The sequence below is a fragment of the Elephas maximus genome, chromosome 22 (assembly GCF_024166365.1).
Source record: "Elephas maximus indicus isolate mEleMax1 chromosome 22, mEleMax1 primary haplotype, whole genome shotgun sequence".
Taxonomy (NCBI): Eukaryota; Metazoa; Chordata; class Mammalia; order Proboscidea; family Elephantidae; genus Elephas; species Elephas maximus.
The window spans coordinates 35,310,488-35,331,536 of NC_064840.1; the positions used below are offsets into that span (position 1 = coordinate 35,310,488).

Genomic DNA, 21,049 nt, shown 5'->3' on the forward strand with positions numbered 1-21,049 from the left:
CTGTTTCATGGCATTGGCTGCAATCCTGTGTTGTGTCAGCACTCTCCCCCTTTCCTTTTCCACCCCAGGTTCACCTTCTCTATTCATCCAGTTTTCTTGTTCCCTCCTGACTTCTTGTCTTTGTTCCTGCACAGGTGTTGCCCATATCATCTCATATACTTGACTGATCTAAGAAGCACATTCCTCACATGTTACTGTTTGTCTACAGGCCTGCCTAATCTTTGACTGAAAGGTGGACTTTGGGAGTGGTTTTGAGTCTGAGTTAGAAGGGTGTCTGGGGGCCAAAGTCTCGAGGGCTCCTCCAGTCTCTGTCAGACCAGTTAAGTCTGGTTTTTCTTGTGATTTTGATAATTTGTTCTACATTTTTCTCCTGTTTTGTGCAGGACCCTCTATTGTAATCCTGGTCAGAGCAGTCGGTAGTGGTAGCCAGGCACTATCTATTTCTTCTGGTCTCAGGTTGTAGTCATGTGGTCCATTAGTCCTTTGGATTAACTGCTCCCCTGGGTCTTTAGTTTTTTTCCCTTCTCCTTTGGTCCAGACTAGAAGAGACCAATAATTTTACCTTAGATGGCCACTTACAAGCTTTTAAGACCCCAGGTGTTACTCACCAAAGTAGGATGCAGAACACTGTCTTTAAGAACTATGTTGTGCCAATTGATGTAGATGTCCCCAGAGTCTATGGTCCTTTGCCTTAGGGCCTGGGGACTTCATCCCATGAGGTGTTTAGTTATATCTAGGACATTTCCCTGACTGTGCCACTTGTGTGCTCTATTGTCTATATTAATATATAAGGAAAACATACAGTCATGTATTTAGAAATTTCCACCTCTGAATCTCTATCTGCTAGTGGTTGTGTTCCCTTACCCCCCCCATCATCACTTGGCATATCTATCTATCTATGTATCAATTTGTAGACTGCTGTTTGTTTATTCTATTGTTGCAGGATGGTCTATGCTATATTAGTTACCACAGTTGTCCTTTATTCCTGCATTCCTCTCAGTGTCCTCTCTTACCCTGGTCATGTTGTGCTGACTTCTCCTATGTATTGACTTTTCCTTCACCAATATTAACCACTGTCTACTATCTCTTTGGTAAATTTCCTTCCCTCCCCTCCCCCACCCCTGGTAACCATCAGTCTTTTTTTTTCCTGTCTGTAAACCTTTTGTTGTTACTTGATAAAAGTGGTCTCATACAATATTTGTCTTTTTGTAACTGACTTATTTCACTCAGCATAATGCCCTCCAGATTCATCCATGTTGTGAGATGTTTCGCAGATTCCTCATTATTCTTTATATGTATAGTGTAGTATTCCACTGTGTGTATGTTCCAGTTTGTTAATCCATCATCTGTTGATGGGCACTTAGGTTGTTTCCACCTTTTTGCTACCGTGAATAATGCTGCAATGAATATAGGTGTCTACTTGCACCAATGCTCTTATTTCTTTAGGGTATATACCTAGGAGTGGGATTGCTAGATTATATAGTACTTCTATTTCTAGCTTTTTGAGGAAGCGCCATACCATTTTCCACTGTGGTTCTACCATTTTATATCCCCACCTGCAGTGCGTAAGAGTTCTAATCTCCCCACATCCTCATCAACATGTTATTTTCTGTTTTTTTTTGACTTGTGCCAGTAATGTCAGGGTGAGACAGTATCTCATTATAGTTTTGATTTCCAACTCTCTAATTGGTAATGACCATGAGCACTTCTTCATATGTTAGCAGCCTGGATGTCTTCTTTGAAGAAGTGTCTGTTCATTTCCTTTGCCTGTTTTTAAACTGGATTATTTATCTTTTTTTGTTGAGGTGTGAAAGTTTTCTACATATTTTAGAGATTAGACCATTGTCGGATATGTTGTAGCCAAAATTTTTTTCCCAATCTGTAGGTTCTTTTTACTCTTTTGGAGAAGTCTTTTGTTGAGCATAAGTGTTTAATTTTTAGGAGGTCCCATTCATCTAGTTCATTTTCTTCTGTGTGTGCATTTTTAGTTATGCTTACTAATCTACTTATCCCATATATCAGGGCCCCTAGCACTGTCCCTGATTTTTCTTACATGATCTTTATAGTTTTAGGTTTTGTATTTCGAGTTAGTTTTTGTGTATGGTGTGAGGTATGGATCCTGTTTCATTTTTCTACAGATAGACATCCAACTGTGCCAGCAGCATTTGTTAAAGAGACTGTCTCTTCCCCATTCAATAATCCTTGGTCCTTTGTCAAAGATCAGCTGCCCACAGGTGGGTGGATTCACATCTGGGTTCTCAATTCTGTTTCATTGGTCTGTGTGTCTGTTGTTGTACCAGTACTAGGCTGTTTTAACTACTGTGGCGGTATCGTAGGTTCCGAGATCAGGTAGCGTGAGGCTTCCTTTTTTTTTTAATAAGGCTGTCATGGATTGAATTATGTCCCCAAAATATGTGTGTATCAATTTGGCTGGGCCATGATTCCCAGTATTGTGTGATTTTCCTATATATTGTAAATCTTGCCTCTATGATGTTAATGAGGGAGGAAGAGTGGCAGTTGTGTTAGTGAGGCAGGACTCAAACCACAAGATTGGATTATATCTTGAGGCAATCTCTTGAGATATAAAAGAAAGGAGGAGGCAGAAAGACAGGGGGAGTTCACACCACCAAGAAAGCAGTACCAGGAGCAGAGCGTGTCTTTTAGACCTGGGGTCCCTGTGCTGAGAAGCTCCTAGTCCGGGGAAGGTTGATGAGAAGGCCGACAGAGAGAGTAAGCCTTCCCCTGGAGCTAACACCCTGAATATGGGCTTTTAGCTTACTTTACTGTGAGAAAATAAACTTCGCTTGTTAAAGCCAGCCACTTGTGGTATTTGTTACAGCAGCACTAGACGACTAAGACAAAGGCTTTATTTATTCGGGGCCTCTTTCCCTTCCATGCCAGGTGCTCCTTGGAAACTCTCTGGGGCAGTTCTACTCTGTCTTATAGGGTCGCTATGCATCGGAATCGACTCAACGGCACTGCATTTGGTTTTTGGTTTTTTTTCCTTCCATGTAAAGGTAGTGATTGTTTTTCCATCTCAGTGAAGAATGTTGTCGGGATTTGGATGGATTGCATTATACCTATATATTGCTTTGGGTAGTATTGACATTTTCATAATATTAAGTCTTCCTATCCAAGAGCATGGTATGTTTTTCCATTTATGTAAGTCTCTTGGTTTTTTGCAGTAGTGTTTTGTAGTTCTCTTTGTATAAGTCTTTTAAGTCCTTGGTAGATTTATTCATAAGTATTTTGTCTTTTTTTTTTTTGTAAATGGTATTGTTTTCATGATTTCCTTTTCACAGTTCTCTTTGTTGATGTAGAGGAATCCAACTAATTTTTGTATGCTCATCTTGTATCCACAGCACTGGGTGGGTTGGGTAATCTTGTATCTGAACTGAAGAAAAAATTCAAGCCTTGAGTTGCAATAGTGAAGGATTCTACGGGGAAAACATTAAGACAACGCAGGAAGCATCAAAGATGGAAGGAATATACAGTCATTATACCAAAAAGAACTAGTCAATGTTCAACCATTTCAAGAGGTGGCATATGATCAGGACCCCGATGGAACTGAAGGAAGAAGTCCAAGCTGCTCTGAAGGCATTGGCGAAGAACAAGTCTCCAGGAATTGATGGAATATCAATTGAGATGTTTCAACAAACAGATGCGGCGCTGGAGGTGCTCACTCGTCTATGCCAAGAAATATGGAAGACACCTTCCTGGCCAACTGACTGAAAGAGATCCATATTTATGCCTATTCCCAAGAAAAGTAATCCAACTGAATGTGGAAATTATAGAACAATATCATTAATATCACATGCAATCAAAATTTTGCTGAAGATCATTCAAAAATGGCTGCAGCAGTATATCGACAAGGAATTGCCAGAAATTCAGGCCGGTTTCGGAAGAGGACGTGGAACCAGGGATATCATTGCTGATGTCAGATGGATCCTGGCTGAAAGCAGAGAATACCAGAAGGATGTGTACCTGTGTTTTATTGACTATGCAAAGGCATTCGACTGTGTGGATCATAACAAATTACGGATAATGTTGCGAAGGCTGGGAATTCCAGAACACTTAATTGTGCTCACGAGGAACCTTTACATAGATCAAGAGGCAGTTGTTCGGACAGAACAAGGGGATACTGATTGGTTTAAAGTCAGGAAAGGTGTGTGTCATGGTTGCATTCTTTCACCATACCTATTCAATTTGTATGCTGAGCAAATAATATGAGAAGCTGGACTATATGAAGAAGAACGGGGCATCAGGATTGGTGGAAGACTCATTAACAACCTGCGTTATGCAGATGACACAAACTTGCTTGCTGAAAGTGAAGAGGGCTTGAAACACTTAGCAGTGAAAATCAAAGACCACCGCCTTCAGTATGGTTTGCACCTCAACATAAAGAAAACAAAAATCCTCACAACTGGACCAATGAGCAACATCGTGATAAATGGAGAAAAGACTGAAGCTGTCAAGGATTTCATTTTACTTGGATCCACAATCAAGAGCCATGGAAGCAGCAGTCAAGAAATCAAAAGATGCAGTGCAGTGGGTCAATCTGCTGCAAAGGACATCTTCAATGTGTTGAAGGGAAAAGAAGTCACCTTGAAGGCTAAGGTGCACCTGACCCAAGCCATGGTATTTTCAACCGCATCGTAGGCATGTGAAAGCTGGGCAATGAGTAAGGAAGACGGAAGAAGAATTGATGGCTTTGAATTGTGGTGCTGGCGAAGAATATTGTAATATACCATGGACTGCCAAAGAACGAACAAATCTGTCTTAGAAGAAGTACAGCCAGAATGCTCCTTAGAGGCAAGGATGGCAAGACTGCATCTTACATACTTTGGACATGTTGTCAGGAGGGATCAGTCCCTGGAGAAGGACATAATGCTTGGCAGAGTACAGGGTCAGCTGAAAAGAAGAAGACCCTCAATGAAGTTGATTGACACAGTGGCTGCAACAATGATCTCAGGCATAACGACTGTGAGGATGGCTCAGGACCGGGCAGTGTTTCGTTCTGTTGTGCATAGGGTCACTATGAGTCAGAACTGACTTGACGGCACCTAACAACAATAACAACAATCTTGTATCCTGCAACTTTGCTGAATGCTTCTATTAGTTCCAATAGTTTTCTTGCGGAGTCCTTAGGATTTTCTATGTATAGAATCATATCATCTGCGAATAGGGATAGTTTTACTTCTTCCTTACCAATTTGGATGCTCTTATTTCCTTTTCTTGCTTTATTGCACTTGCTAGGATTTCCAGTACAATGCTGAGTAAGAGTGGTGATAAATGGCATCCTTGTCTGGTCCTCGTTCTCAGGGAGAATGCTGTCAGACTCCCTCTGTTGAGGATAATGTTGGCTGTTGGTTTTGTATAAATTTCCTTTGTGATGTTGAAGAATTTCCTTCCTATTCCTATTTTGCTGAGAGTTTTTCTCTGAAATGGGTGCTGGACACTATCAAATGCCTTGTCTTGTGATTCTTGTTTTATTTATGTGGTGGATTACGTTGATTTTCCAATGTTGAACCAACTTTGCATGCCTGGTAGGAATCCCACTTGGTTGTGATGCATTATTTTTTTGATATGCTGTTGTATTTTATTGGCTAGAATTCTGTTTAGAATTTTTGCATCTATGTTCATGAAGGCTATTGATCTGTAGTTTTCTTTTTTAGTGCAGTCCTTGCCTGGCTTTGGTATTAGGATTATGCTGGCTTCACAGAATGAGTTCGGAAGTATTCCTTCCTTTTCTATGTTCTCGAATAGTCTGAGTCAAATTGGTGTCAACTCTTCTCTGGATGTTTGGTAGAATTCTCCAGTAAAGCTGCCTGGACCAGGGCTTTTTTCCTTGAGCGTTTTTTTGTTGTTGTTGTTTAAATGACACCTTCAATTTCTTCTTTTGTTATGGGTCTATTCAAAATTTCTACCTCAACTTGTGTTAGTTTAGGTAGGTGGTGTGTTTCTAGATTTTTGTCTATTTTCTCTAGGTTCTCAAATTTGTTGGAGCACAATTCTTCATAGTAGTCTGTTATGACACTTTATTTCAGTTGGTTCTGTTGGACTGTCACCCATCCCATTTCTTACTCGGGTTATTTGCATCTTCTCCTGTTTTTCTTCTGTCAATTTGGCCAGTGGTTTGCCAATTTTATTAATCCTTTAAAAAACTGGCTTCTAGTCTTGTTGATTCTATTGCTTTTCTGTTATCCGTTTATTTCTGCTCTGATTTTCATTATTTTGTTTTTTCTGGAGACTGTGGGCTGACAAAGTCTTTTGATGAACATAAGTATTTAACTTTTATGAGGTCCCAGTTATCTATTTTGTTTTCTGTTGCTGGTGCATTTGTTGTTGTGTTTGACAATCTATCATTGAAGAAAACTAGGTCTCAAGGCTTTGCTCCTGTATTTTCTCCCCAAAACTTAACGGTTTTGGATTTAATATTTAGGTACTTGATTAATTTTGAATTAGTTTTTGTGTATGGTATGAAATATGGATCTTGTTTCATTTTTCTGTATGTGGAAATCTAGTTTTGCCCACACCATTTGTTGAAGAGACTGTTTCTTCCTCATTAAATGGATTTGGTTCCCGTGTCAAAAATCAATCAACCATAGATGTTTGGATTTATTTCTGGGTTTTCAAGTCTATTCCATTGGTAAATGTGTCTATCATTAAACAAGTACAGGCAGTTTTAATTACTGTATCTGTATGTTTTTAAAGTCAAGAAGTGTGAGGCCTCCTATTTCATTCTTCCTTAAAATTGCTTTGGCTATTTGGGACCTCTTGTCTTTCCATACAAAGCTGAGGATTAGTTTTCCCGTTTCTGTAAAAAATGCTGTTTGAATTTTGATTGGGATTGTGTTGTATCTGTATCATTTTGGGTAGTATTGACATCTTATCTGAGTCTTCCATTTCATGAACATGGAACATCCCTCCATCTATTTCAGACTTCTTTAGTCTCTTTTAGCAGTGCTCTATAACTTAGATTGTGTAAGTCTTTCACATCCTTAAAAAATTTATTCCTAGATATTTTATTCTTTCAGATGTTATTGTAAATGGAGTTGTTTTCTTAATCTTCTGTTCAGATTTCGCATTGATGATGTATAGAAACCCAAGTGATGTTTGTGTGTTGACCCTGTATCCTGAAAACTTTGGTCAATTCCTCCATAAATTCTAGAATCTTTTTGGTAGATTCTTTGGGACTTTCTATGTATAGGATCATGTCGTCTGTGAATAGAGATAGTTTACCTCTTACTTTCCAATCTGAATACCTTTTATTTCTTTTTCTTGCTGTATTGCCCTGGCTAGGATTTCCAATACAATACTGAATAGGAATGGTAAGAATGGCCATCTTTGGCTTGTTCCTGTTTTCAAGGGGAAAGTTCTGTCTTTCTCCATTGAGTATAATGTTGGTGTTGCTTTTTCATAAATGCCCTTAATCATGCTGAGGAACTGATAAAATCTTTTGATGAACACAAGTATTTAACTTTTGTGAGGTTCTAGTTGTCTACTTTGTCTTCTGCTGCTTGTGATTTTGTTGTATTTGATAATTTATCATTAAAAATCATTAGGTCCCCTATTTTCGCCTCTGTGTTTTCTTCCAGGAACTTTACTGTTTTAGACTTAAAATTTAGGTCCTTGATCCAGTTTGAATTTGTTTTTGTGTACGGTGTGAGGTATGCATCTTGCTTTATTTTTCTGCATATGGAAATTCAATCTTGCCAGCACTATTTGTTGACGAGTCTGTTCCTTTCCCATTGAACGGACTTAGCACTCTTGTCAAAAATCAGTTGACCACAGATGTACGGATCAATTTCTGGTTTCTCAATTCTGTTCCACTGGTCAACAGGTCTATGTGTTTGGGTTACTATGGCTGTATAGTATGTTTTGATACTGGCAAGTGTGAGGTCTCCTACTTGTTGTTGTTCTTAAAAACTGTTCTGGTATTTGGGGCCTCTTGTCTTTCTATATAAAGGTGAGACTTAGTTCTTCCATTCCTGTAAAACATGCTGTTGAAATTTTGATTGAGACTGCATTGAACCTTTAAATCACTTTGGGTAGTACTGACATTTTTATGATATTTAAGTCTTCCAATCCAGGAGCATGGAGTATCTTTCCATTTAAACAGGTCTGTTTTAGTCTCCTGCATCTGTGTTTTATAGTTTTCATTATGTAAGTCCTCTACATCCTAGTTAGATTTATTCCTAGGCATTTTATTCTTTTAGATGTTATTGCCAAAGGAATTGTTTTCTTAATTTTTTTTTCATACAATGCCCATGCCCAAGTTCAAAGACAGACTATAGAGTTCTCAGTCTATTCAATCAGGAGAAACTATGTTTTACAGTGATTAAAACGCTTGGCTGCTAACCAAAAGGTTGGTGGTTCAAACCCACCAGCTGTTCCACAGGAGAAAGATCTACTTCTTTAAAGATTTACAGCCTTAGAAACCCTATAGGGCAGTTCTACTCATAGAGTCACTATGAGTCAAAATTGACTCAGTGGGCTTGGTTTCTGGGTTTACTGTCGTTAATTACAATTTTAAAAATAACCCCAATAAGCATAAACTCCACCAAAACAATCTAAGTTCCACATGGGACATAATATATGTTATTTTTACAACCATGGTCCGAAGCCTGAGCATAATCCTTGGGGTGGAATAATTATACAAAAAACATATAATCAATTTATTTATCCATTCAAAACATAATCATTAAGTTCCCAGGACTGTTCTGAGTTCTGGAATTCGAGTAACAAGAATGACATGAAATTGTTTCAGTAAGATTAAATTTTAGTGGTGTGACAAACCAGATGTATATAAAAAGGAAATAAATATCTTTGAGGGAGTTGTAAGCAATATGAAAGAGTCAGGACAGAGATTGAAGTGAGATATTGGGAAGCTGTTCTAGGTACTTATGGAACACATGGATAGATATAGACAGATAGATAAATGTTTAGACACTCACCCACAAAGACCAAGTGATCAATGTTTTCCATCATCACTTCTCTAAATAGCTTTCTCTGGGATGTGTCCAGCAGGGCCCACTCTTCCTGGGTGAAGTCTACAGCTACATCTTTGAAGGTCACTGATTCCTAAAACATCATGGACATTCTGGGTCAAATAGGTCCATCCCTTTCAATAGCCACAGCAGGGTGTTCGAGATGACAGTACTGAAGAAGTAGGGGCTATGTGTACAGAAAGTTCAAACTGTACTTGAGTTCCAGTCAGATCATTCTCAGTGTTTGCCCAGCATCTGCCTTCCAGATGCACTAACAAACACAAAAACACTCTGAATCTGTAAAAATCTTCTTATAAAGTAAATCACGTGAGTTGTAGTGGGATATAACCAGGAAATTTTCCAATAAGTTGTAATTATGACATCCAGACTGAAAATTATAAAATCTGTGCCTGAGAATTCACAACTACAACTCTTCTCCACCAATTCCAAGTAAATCTACAGACTTATCACAAGACAAGCAATATCTATGGTCTGACATTTTAACCAAGTTAGTGGTTAGATTATTCCCCTAAAGGACCTCAGTCTCCTCATCTATAAAATGGTTTAACAACCTACTACAAGTTTTTAAAAGATCCTATGTGCTAGTGTATAAAGTGCCTCCTATCTAGCAAACACTTGTTAAATACAAGTCCTAGGCCTCTTACTCGTTAAAATGGCAGGCATCCTTGAAGTAATGTCTAGCATTCTGCAGAACTGCACAAGTTTCATAAAAAACTTGGGATCAGGAGATGTTCCTTCTCTCAACTCTGCACAACTCATGTGTTCATTATAAAGTACAAGGACAGATGGTTCAGAAGACTGTACTGAAGGGCAGTCCTAATCTGACCTTTCCTGTAGAATCAGGCCCCTCATTCTCAATTTTCTCACCAGTTTTTACTGTGTCTCTTGTATCTTCATCTTGTCTCTATGTTCGAGGGTTTGAAAAAAAAAAAAAAAAAGCCCTTGTGATTGGCTCTGATCTCTTTGGTTCCTCAAAATTTCAAAAGGTCTAAAATTAACTGAACTACTATACCCCCTATCCTGAATGCACAGCCAAAATTATGGAAATATAGGGTTGCTATGGGAAACCCTGGTGGCATGTTGGTTAAGTGCTACAGCTGTTAACCAAAAAGTCATCAGTTCGAATCTGCCAGGCGCTCCTTGGAAACTCTGTGGGGCAGTTCTACTCTGTCCTATAGGGTCGCTATGAGACAGAATCGACTCGACGGCACTCGGTTTGGCTTGTTTTGGTTTATAGTGTCACTATGGGTCAGAACTGACTCAACAGCAACCGGTTTTTTATGTTTGTTTTCACTTATCGAATTTGAATAAAAGTTATTTACAAAGAAGGAAAATGGATGACTGGGGACAAGACTGATAATGAAAACTTTTGTTATCTTTTTTTATAAGTTTTAAAAATATTCACATATAGTCTATCAACACATTAATAAGTTTAAAATTGAGAAAATAAATGATTCCTCATTGCATTCTCTGGCCTAACTCTCTCTGGGGCTCCCCTCAACATTGTAGAGCCCACGCTCCAGCACCTGTGACACTGGATTGGTTGACCTCACCTGCTGAAACACCTGGCTCCCTCCAGGAGTATAAAGTTTTGCTCTCACTCATCTCTATCTCTTATATTCACCACAATCCTAAACTCATTACAGCCAATAATGTGGCCAACGAGTGAATTATTTCCCCAAAGAGGCCATGGCTGAATGAGAAAAAGAAAACCTCTCTTATCTCTTCTGTGAATATGCAGATTTATTGGAGGTTAGAACAAATTAGTGTAAATGCTGGCAAGAGATTACTTCCGTGAGACCCTGAACCAACATAAACATCCTAGAGTTCTGAGTACACTTATCAGAGCTAAGACACTTGGAACAATTCATGGGTGCATTCAGAAGAGTCAGGCCAAAATGAGAAATCTGTCCATCTGCTGGCAACAGATGTGCAATTTCAGTAGAATTCCCTACTCACCAGTTGCATTGTCAATAGCTCAGCTGCCAGTGGTCTTCCTCTGGGTTTTCACTCACCAAGAGTCCAAGCACTAAGCAGGCAAAGCTGAGGATGGAAAAAGAAGCCATGAGACTCGTCTTGTCCACAATAACCAGACCTATCATCATGAAACCCCAGACCTTCACCTGAGAGTAATCCCCAGTCCAGACAACAGGAACTTGCACTGTGCTTTAAGAGAAAGGGAGAAGACTCTCGTCTCCCTTGGTCAAAACAAAGGAGACTACTGTTACCGGGTCTAATAAAAAAGATGCGAACACAGATTATCTTACACGTAAGAATAGGAAGCTCCCTGAGTTTTATAAGTTAACGTCCCACGGTGTTCAGAGGTTTTCAATTCCCTCCCTAATTCCAAAACATAGGAATTCCTGACTCACAACGCATATAGGTTTTGGTCTCCACACCCAGATAAATACTATGGTATTTCCTAGGTTTCACTATTCTTAGTTTATGCTCCAGCAGTGGTTCTCCAGCATCCAGCCCAGCTCTCAGGAGCCTCACACCATTCCTCCTCTTCCTTGCCCATCCCTCTAGATATACTTGCCCTGAATCATTTTGACTCTCCACATAGGGTTTCTTCTAGATTACTCCCTCAACCCTAACTTTAAGATCTGGCCCCCATGAATCTGGATATAAACCAAGCAACTTAAGAATTTATTTTATGATGGCACTGATCAACTGTGAAGTGCAGAAAGCAATTTGGCCCTTTGTTCTGGGATCCCAAGAGCCAGACCACCTGGGGGAAGACACTGACTACGCCTCACAAAAGATCATGGCCGACCTGAAGGCGATAAAGGCTTGGGAAGAGAGGGACTCAAGGGAGTTTCTGGGTCAAAGACAGCGGCCATTCTGTTTTTGAGGGTGATGTCCTCTGGAGGCAAGGAAACTCTGTGCAGGGGCCCCTTCCAGACGCCCTAAGCGTCTCATTTATATTCTTTTTCCCTGCTAAAGACAGCCTTTTGCCTCTGCATTTGGTGAGTTGTTACAATGAATTACGGGACCTACGGGGCAGTGAGAGCCAGCAGGGCCTCACATCCGCCTAACTGGCAGTCTGAAGGACTGTGTCCTTTTATTTGCGTACTCTGACCTAGCCCTCCAGTGGCTATGGATGAGAGAGAGAGGGAAGGGACTGACGGGTCTGAAGTGGAAGGAATCATGTAGATTTCCTAGCTTGCAGCTGATCTCCCCTGACCTAATCCCAGGTAACTGGGTATGACAGAAAGGGCTGTGTGGGGCAGCTGGTGTCAGAACTAACCAGGGAAGGGAAAGTTGAGATTTTTGGACCAGCCTCTCTGTACTGGCTTGGCAAAACTTGGTGTCGGTAAGAAGGTGGGATTTGTTAGACAGCGACCTCTGACTATGCATCAGCTCACTGACATTTCATTTGGACAATCAATGGCATTCATCCCGGAAATCTAGCCCTTAAAATCCCCTGCATGACGAAGTATCAGGGGTATATGGGTCACAATAATTACTGTCAGGTCCCACAGCCCCCACTGGGCCATAAGGCACAGAAAGTATAAAAGAGTTTAGGAAGAAGTCAAATTGCTCCATCTGTTATTTTAATAAGTTGTAGGTGATGTCCTCCTGTCCCGTATTAATCATCATTAGCTGCAGCATCCCTACATTTCATTATGTGTGTGAAAGCATTTATAAACTGTAAATTCTCCCCTAAAACATAATAATTAAATGTATTACATGGACAGATGATAACAGTGTTTCATAAAAAAGAAATAGGATTAATTCACTGATTTTTACCTTTGGCCCAGAAAATTGGAAAAAAAAAAAGTAAAGTTTTTAATAAATGTGACTCTGGGCCCAGGGAATCAAATAATTTGCTCATTTAAACCCTTACGGTAACCCTTTAGATTATGGTTTATTCAGTAGTAATTTAACAAACTCTTTCAGTTTAACAGAGGTTCAGAAACCTTTGGTAATATGACAAAATTACTTGGCTAGAAAATGACCTGGCTAGAATTTCAATTTGCTCTGCCAAGGTTCAAATTACTTAATAGTTGTACACTACGCCTAGGTTTTACTTGGACGGTCACCACTCACATCAATAATCTGAGGCCCCAGCTTGTTATTACAACCAAGTCTCCTTGCTTTTTCACAAAATTACACCCCGTGTCCAGGTTCTCCTGGCTTATGGGAACTTAATCATTGGCTTAGTTCCCAAAAATCAGTCTCCATTTCTCTTCACTTTTACTGCTCGTTTTAATCCAGTTACTCATGCCAACATTTCTTATGTCCTTGTCACAATTTATGACATGTGCTAAGAAGCCAATAGAGGATGACACTAAATACCTGCCCCTTCCATGACTGCATCTGATGGTCTAAGAAGAGTACCACTCCTAGTGTCTTTCAAATATATCTGACGATTCTACCATGTCTTGCTAATGAAATCATTTTCCATGCCCCATAATTTAAATCTTCTCCACAGATGGGGTTAACTCCTACAAACCACAAGAATGACATAATTTAACAGATTATCACAGTTTATCACCAAAATATCTACAAGTATTTTTGCATCCATCCACGTCCATTGGCTATTCCTTATATTAAATTGAAGAGTCATCTCTATCCCTGGTTAAGTCCAATGTTTCCAGTTGAGCCCGTCTTTCCTGTTTTATAAGTGTGTTGCAATGGGTTTTCTTTTATGTGGCTTTTCTAAACCTGGGTTTGTAATTCCACCAAAATGATTGGTTGGTTTGCTAGCCACATAAGCAGTTTGCAGGGATTGGGGGGTGTACCATCCACATAAGTGGCTTGCAGGGATTGCTTGTTTTACTGTCCCCATAACAGTTTTGCAAATTCACCCAGTACGATTGGTCAATTTACGATCCATCTAAGGGATTGGCTGGTTTATGAGAGCCATGCCCTGGAATTAACAAGGAGTGCTCCATTATAACTGGCCAATCATAGAAGTTTTTGGGACCTCCTATCAACAAGAGTCTTGAGAGGAGCGTGTCCTTTGGACCTGGGGCCCCTGTGCTGAGAACCTGCTAGTCTAGTCCCAAATAAAAGAGCTGTAATACTGATCAAGGGCTCTAACACTGAGCTGATAACACTGAACACCAAGAGAAAGTGCAGCAAGCACAGCAAAGCCAAGAGGGCAAAGAAATGGTGGCAGCAGTACAAGTGGCAGGAACAAGGCTGACAGATGGCAGTGATGGGCAGAGTCAGTCCATGGAGAAGGTGGCAGCACTGGGTGAGGTGGAGTGGAGTGGAGATGGGCACTCTGGGCAAGAGGTCTCCAAGGGAGCTGGGCACCGCTGGACAGGTGGTCATCAATGGAGCGCAGGCTTGGGCAGATGTATAGGAGTTGCCTGTAAAAGTTCTGCCTTGAGACCCGTCATAATGCCGGCCTAACCCTGGCACTGGCCCATGGTTGTCCCAAAGCTGCGGGTTGAGAACTATACCAACAAACACAGGGGACAAGACCTGGCCAAGAAAAGCCACAGAAGGAGACAGAGAACAAAACAGCCATGCTGCACAAGACCTGACGTGACACCACATCTGCTGAAATAGGTATCTCCTGAAACTTGGTCCATGGCATGCCCGCCCAGTGGCAAAAAATGGACATGGGTCCTTTTTAGACTTAAGCGGGTTCCTCTTCTATGATGTTAAATGTGGTACCCGTAGGGATGCAGGGCACTGGTTCACCTCAAATCCGTTCCCGTTGCTTACTATTTGCTTTCTATAAGCAATGTTTTTATTGTTTACCTTCTATATAAATAACAGTAACAGCTTTCAATTGTCAACGCTGTTTAAGTATCATCTGTGTACAACACAATCAGATCAGATCAGAGTCCTCATCCCAGCAGTCTTATCACTGCTTGTAATTTTGAGCCAACTGGTACGTATTTATGCACACAATTCAGTAGGGAACTATATTATTGATTAGAAATGCACGTCTTCTATCAGCAACCTCTCCCTCTCTTCACAGTCCTCCTCTTCATCATTGAAACTCATGTCTCTTCCATCTTGAAACATGCACCTCCTGCTCTCGTTTCTTCCTTCAGAATCAAAATGAAAGTGCAGTCACCATCTTGTCACATCCCCCTCACACCCTGACTTACTAAGATCACCAATCCCATGCTCAAAATCACCTAACCTGCCCTCAGATGTCTACAATGAGATTAAACAATTATCTTCCAATCAAAAATTCATTTTCAAAATAAAGGAGATCTGTCCTTCCTGGAGGAGCCCTGGTGATGCAGTGGTTAAAGTGCTCAGCTGCTAACCAAAAGGTCAGTGGTTTAAACCCACCAGCCGCTCCACAGGAGAAAGATGTGGCAGTCTACTTCTGTAAAGATTTACAGCCTTGGAAACCCTATAGGGCAGTTTTACTCTGTTCTACAGGGTCACTATGAGTTGGAATCAACTTGACAGCAGTGCACCCACTTTTGTCTCTCCTGGTGAAAATTTTCTCCAGTACTTACCACAACTCAAATAGATAGAGAGCCAATGAAGCTAGGTCTTTATTGAAGTGGCTGTGCCACACTCTGGAGTTCAGGACATCTTTCTGTCTAGATAAAACAACATTTTGATGGTGGGCTCTTTTTATGCAGTTGATACACCTGATTAACTTGGATGCCAATCAAGAAACACCTAATTAAAGTATACCCTTTTAACAAACCCATTTCCTTTTCATGAGGTAAATCACGTAGTTGCAATCACAGAAAAGAGAATATGTCTTTTAATTTTGTCATCCTTCTAAAGGTTTCAAAAGAAACCCTCAAGCCTTTTCCTGGAGATCTCACTGTTTTGTGGATTTTGGTTGTTGTAGACAATACTGTAGAGATCTGTTGGAAGAGGAACCATCTTGATCATTTATTTCTAAGAATGTTGGTTGTATGTATTTATCTTCAAGGAAAAATACTTTCCTGGGTTCTAGAATGTGCATATTTTACCACCAAGGAAAAGAAAGACCAACCCATGTAGGTCTCCTCAAGTCAGATTTAGCTGATATCCTAAGAAATGTAAAACCCTACAAGCTTCAAAATATTAGGCATTCCCAGAGTAAATGATCTAGTTGTATTACTGAATTTAGTATGATTAGGATATATTTTAAATAATTTTCAAAAAAAAAACCTATATATTTAAAAATACTAGCGTAACTCTTTAGATATAGAAAAATATATTATTTCTGAAGAAAAATCATGCTATATATTTTCATTTTAGGTATAGGATTTTAATCTCACATGGAATATTTTTGTCATTTTCTTTTTCTGAATTCACTCTTTTGAGATTAAAAAAAGTGTTATGTATTATTTTAATAGTAAGCATCTAAGGTGATCAATAATTCAATTTCATGTTTTTTCTTCTATGTTCTTATATCTTTTAAGCATAGGTACACTGCAATGCTGTTGAGATAAGTGATGATCTCTTTTTGTCATAAATGAATACATGTTTCAGGTCAACTCTGAGCCAGGCCTGGCCCAGGGAGTGGAGTCACACTGGCATGATCATTAAGGCTGTGTGTCAAACTTCGCTGGGACATGATTCTCAGTGGTTTGGCAGTTACGATGTAGTTTGGCAGTTGAAAATGATGTAAACACCCCTATGATGAGATCTGATATAATGTGATCACCTCCATGATGGGATATGCTGTGAGGTGCCAATCAGTTGAAAAAGAGCTTCTTCGAGGGTATGGCCTGCATCCAATATAGGTGGGATTTCTGGCAAGGCTGCAGGACTTTTTGCTTTCTCCAGATCCTACAGACACCTCCTGTTCATCTAACCTTCAGTTCTTGGGACTTGAGCTAGCAGCTTTTCCACCACCTTGAAATTCATCAGCCTATGCAGTCTCTGAGCCAGTCTTGGGATCTGTCAGCCTCTGTAACCTGTGAGTCAGAGGCCTGTTGTCTGACCTGCCAATCTTGGGTTCGCCAGCCCTGAAGCTACATGAGTCAGGAGAAGTCTCCAGCCTGACCCATGGACTTGGGACTTCGCAGCCTCTACAAGTGCGTGAGCCATTTCCTTGATACAAATCTCTCTCCCTCTCCACACTTCACTGGTTTTGCTTCTCTAGAGAACCCAGCCTGAGACAACTGGCAAATAAAGCAGACACTTAAGGTCCTATAGAGCTGGGCTGGTTAAGAAGAGATTACCTAAAAAAACAGTGACCATGAATCTCTGTGTACATGTATTGAAGAACTTCAGGAAAACTCCCTTGGAAAGTACAGCTATTTTAGCATAGACTTTCCTGAAAAATTTAGCTAGACAAAGTCTTAGAAATGTTTGTGGAGATTCAAACCTGTTTAGAGATTTTTTTTTTTCCCCGATGGAGGGAACTAGTAAAACATTGCTGAGACAGCACTGAACTTGCTATGTTCTAGGAAAATCAAGCAATCTTGTAATCTTCCAAAGAAGGCTGGAATGCAGTTGAGAGGGTCCAAGTGGACTGGAGTTTGGCAGGTGGTACACTCCAAGGCCTGAAGGTCATAGAAAACCCAAAAGTGCTTATTGTAAGGCTAGCGGGAGCCTACTGAGAAATTTAAAGCAGGGGAGCGATACGATTATATTTGTGTTTATAAAAGAACCTTCTGCTACATAATAAAGTAATTTAGAAAGGTACACTAGAATTTTAAGAATTAGGTAATGGAATAGTGTGCTGCTGGTGAAACTGGGAGGGGGTGGGATGGAAGACTATAAGAGGTAAAAAGGAAGAAACTTAAATGATTTATTTTCTCATATATTACTGAGTTCTGATGATATATTAGTCTTTTTCTAAAAATTGGGCATATAGTTTTGAGGAAAAAAAAAAAACCCACATGTCTGTCAGTTTGTGGTACTGTGTGGGCTTGTATGTTGCTGTGGTGCTGGAAGCTATGCCACCAGTATTCAGATACCAGCAGGGTTACCCATGGAGGACAGGTTTCAGCTGAGCTTCCAGGCTAAGAAAGACTAGGAAGAAGGACCCGGCACTCTACTTCTGAAAAGCATTAGCCAGTGAAAACCTCATGAATAGCAGCAGACCATTGTCTGATATACTGCTGGAAGATGAGCCCCCCACGTTGGAAGGTACTCAAAAGATGACTGGGGAAGAGCTGCCTCCTCAAAATAGAGTCGACCTTAATTATGTGGATGCAGTAAAGCTTTCAGGACCTTCATTTGCTGATGTGGCTAGACTTAAAACGAGAAGAAACAGCTGCAAACGTCCATTAATAATCGGAATGTGGAATGTATGAAGTATGAATCTAGGAAAATTGGAAATCGTCAAAAATGAAATGGAATGCATAAGCATCGATATCCTAGGCATTAGTGAGCTGAAATGGACTGGTATTGGCCATTTTGAATCAGACAATTATATAGTCTACTATGCTCGGAATGACAACTCGAAGAGGAATGGTGTTGCATTCATCGTCAAAAAGAACGTTTCAAGATCTATCCTGAAGTACAACGCTGTCAGTGATAAGAAAATATCTATACGCCTACAAGGAAGACCTGTTAATACGACTATTATTCAAATTTACGCGCCAACCACTCGGACCAAAGCTGAAGAAATAGAAGATTTTTATCAGCTGCTACAGTCTGAAATTGATCAAACATGCAATCAAGATGCATTTGATAATTACTGGCGATTGGAACGCGAAAGCTGGAAACAAAGAAGAATGATTAGTAGTTGGAAAATACGGCCTTGGTGATAGAAACAATGCTGGAGATCGAATGATAGAATTTTGCAAGACCAACGACTTCTTCATTGCAAACACCTTCTTTCATCAACAAAGACGGCCACAATACATATGGACCTCGCCAGATGGAACACACAGAAATCAAACTGACTGCAACCGGACCAATGGGCAACATCATGATAAATGGAGAAAAGATTGAAGTTGTCAAGGATTTCGTTTTACTTGGATCCACAATCAACAGCCATGGAGGCAGCAGTCAAGAAATCAAAAGATGCATTGCATTGGGCAAATCTGCTGCAAAGGACCTCTTCGAAGTACTGAAGAGCAGAGATGTCACCCTGAAGACTAAGGTGTGTCTGCCCAAGCCATGGTATTTTCAATCACATCATATGCATGTGAAAGCTGGACAATGAATAAGGAAGACCGAAGAAGAGTTGACGCCTTAGAGTTGTGGTGTTGGCGAAGAATATTGAATAGACCATGGACTGCCAAAAGAACAAACAAATCTGTCTTGGAAGAGGTGCGGCCAGAATGCTCCTTAGAGGCAAGGATGGCAAGACTGCGTCTTACATACTTTGGACACATTGCCAGAAGGGATCAGTCCCTGGAGAAGAACATCATGCTTGGCAGAGTACAGGGTCAGTGGAAAAGAGGAAGACCCTCAACAAGGTGGACTGACACAGTGGCTGCAACAATGAGCTCAAGCATAACAACAACTGTGAGGATGGCGCAGGACCGGGCAGTATTTCGTTCTGTTGTGCACAGGGTTGCTATGAGTCAGAACCGACTCGACGGCACCTAACAACAACAGTTTTCAGAAAATTTATATTTCCTGACCTTAATGCATTTAAAATCTAATAAACAAACAATGATTAAATTATAAATTGTGTCAATACACTGTCAAAATAAACAACTCAGAACACCATTAATAGACTGCTAGGGAAACCCTGGTGGCGTAGCGGTTAAGTGCTGTGGCTGCTAACCAAAGGGGTGGCAGTTCAAATCCACCAGGTGCTCCTTGGAAACTCTATGGGGCAGTTCTCCTCTGTCCTATAGGGTTACTTTGAGTCAGAATCAACTAGATGGCAATGGTTTTTTTTTTTAAAGTAGGTTTAACAGACAACTTTAAAGTTGGGCAGCAGGTCAGTACCAGTAAATTCGTGCTCTGATTAATTAAGATTTCAGGCTACTTACGCATAATTTTATCAGGAACTTTGAACAAAAAATTTTTGATTCGTTGACAATTATGTGAGAATACATATTGAAAAGCTGACACTTTTGAATTAAGGTGTTGGCAAAGAATACTGCATACATCACGGGCTGCCAAAAGAATGAACAAATCTGTCTTGGCAAGGGTACAACCAGAATGCTCCTTAGAAGTAAGGATGGTGAGACTGCATCTCACATACTTTGGACATGTTATCAGGAGGGATCAGTCCCCGGAGAAGGATCATCATTCTTGGTAAAGTAGAGGGTCAGAGAAAAACAGGAAGAACCTCAACGAGATGGACTGACACAGTAGCTGAAACAATGGGCTCAAGCGTAACGATTATGAGGATAGTGAAGGACTGGGCAGTGTTTCATTCTGTTGTACACAGGGTCGCTATGAGTCAGAACCAACTCAACAGCACCTAACAAAAACAACATAAGACAGGAATATGTGCTCAAACATTATCACAGATTAAATAGGAACCTGAGACAATCACAAGATCAATGAGCCATGATTAGACGATCTCTGGAGTCTTAGAAACAGGACATGTTTGTTAATCTTCGATTGTTTTCTGGAAAAAAAAAAGTTCCGAGTGTTCCAGTGAGCCTGATCATCTAAATACAATTATGTGAAACTAGACAAACTACTTCTAAAAGTTAGTTATAGTTCAAGACATAGCTACAGGCATTAAAAAGTATATACTTATGATTATACAACACATAGGCTTCTAGCATTTAATAAGATGACCTTTACTATTGTGGGTAAGAGAACACTGTTTTTATAAAGCAAAACTTTTTTTATTTCACTATATGAATCTAAAGGACATGAGATTAGCAAAGAATACAAGATGATATATGATTGTGGATAGCACAGAGAAGGCCCATCTGAGGAAACATTATATTGCATATATCAGAGGGATAATAAGTAGGAATTAGCCTAGAAATCAGTGCTAGGTATTAAGAGGTTTACAGGGAGAAGAGGTCAGAATGTTCTATGTACAGGGACTAGCATTCATTGATTAGTCGATTAGACTATTAATTCCAGGCAGTTATCCTGGGGGAGAGGAAGATGTCTATATTAATAACTGCTCCAAGTTTTAAGCTCCTGGGTGATAGTTAAGGCTCCTCTTTAAGATTTGGGTTATTACAGAATGGCAATTTTGGCAAAAGTCCTAAGTAGTGGAGGAACTTCTC

At 40.1% G+C, this 21,049-nt stretch overlaps 1 protein-coding gene across 16 annotated transcripts in view; it reads right to left on the reverse strand.

Annotated features, from left to right (window-relative positions):
• LOC126065978 (zinc finger protein 596-like) overlaps positions 1 to 21,049 on the reverse strand; it is a 117,261-nt gene that overhangs the window by 10,856 nt on the left and 85,356 nt on the right. For 11 of the 16 annotated variants that reach the window (XM_049866694.1, XM_049866689.1, XM_049866688.1 and 8 more), the window contains 2 exons: positions 10,971 to 11,054; positions 8,958 to 9,084 (listed from right to left, as the gene is read on the reverse strand). In XM_049866694.1, coding sequence (XP_049722651.1) covers positions 8,958 to 9,084; positions 10,971 to 10,979 — 136 coding nt within the window. In that variant the 5' untranslated portion in view covers positions 10,980 to 11,054. The other 5 variants (XM_049866698.1, XM_049866684.1, XM_049866685.1 and 2 more) reach the window with 5 other exon arrangements.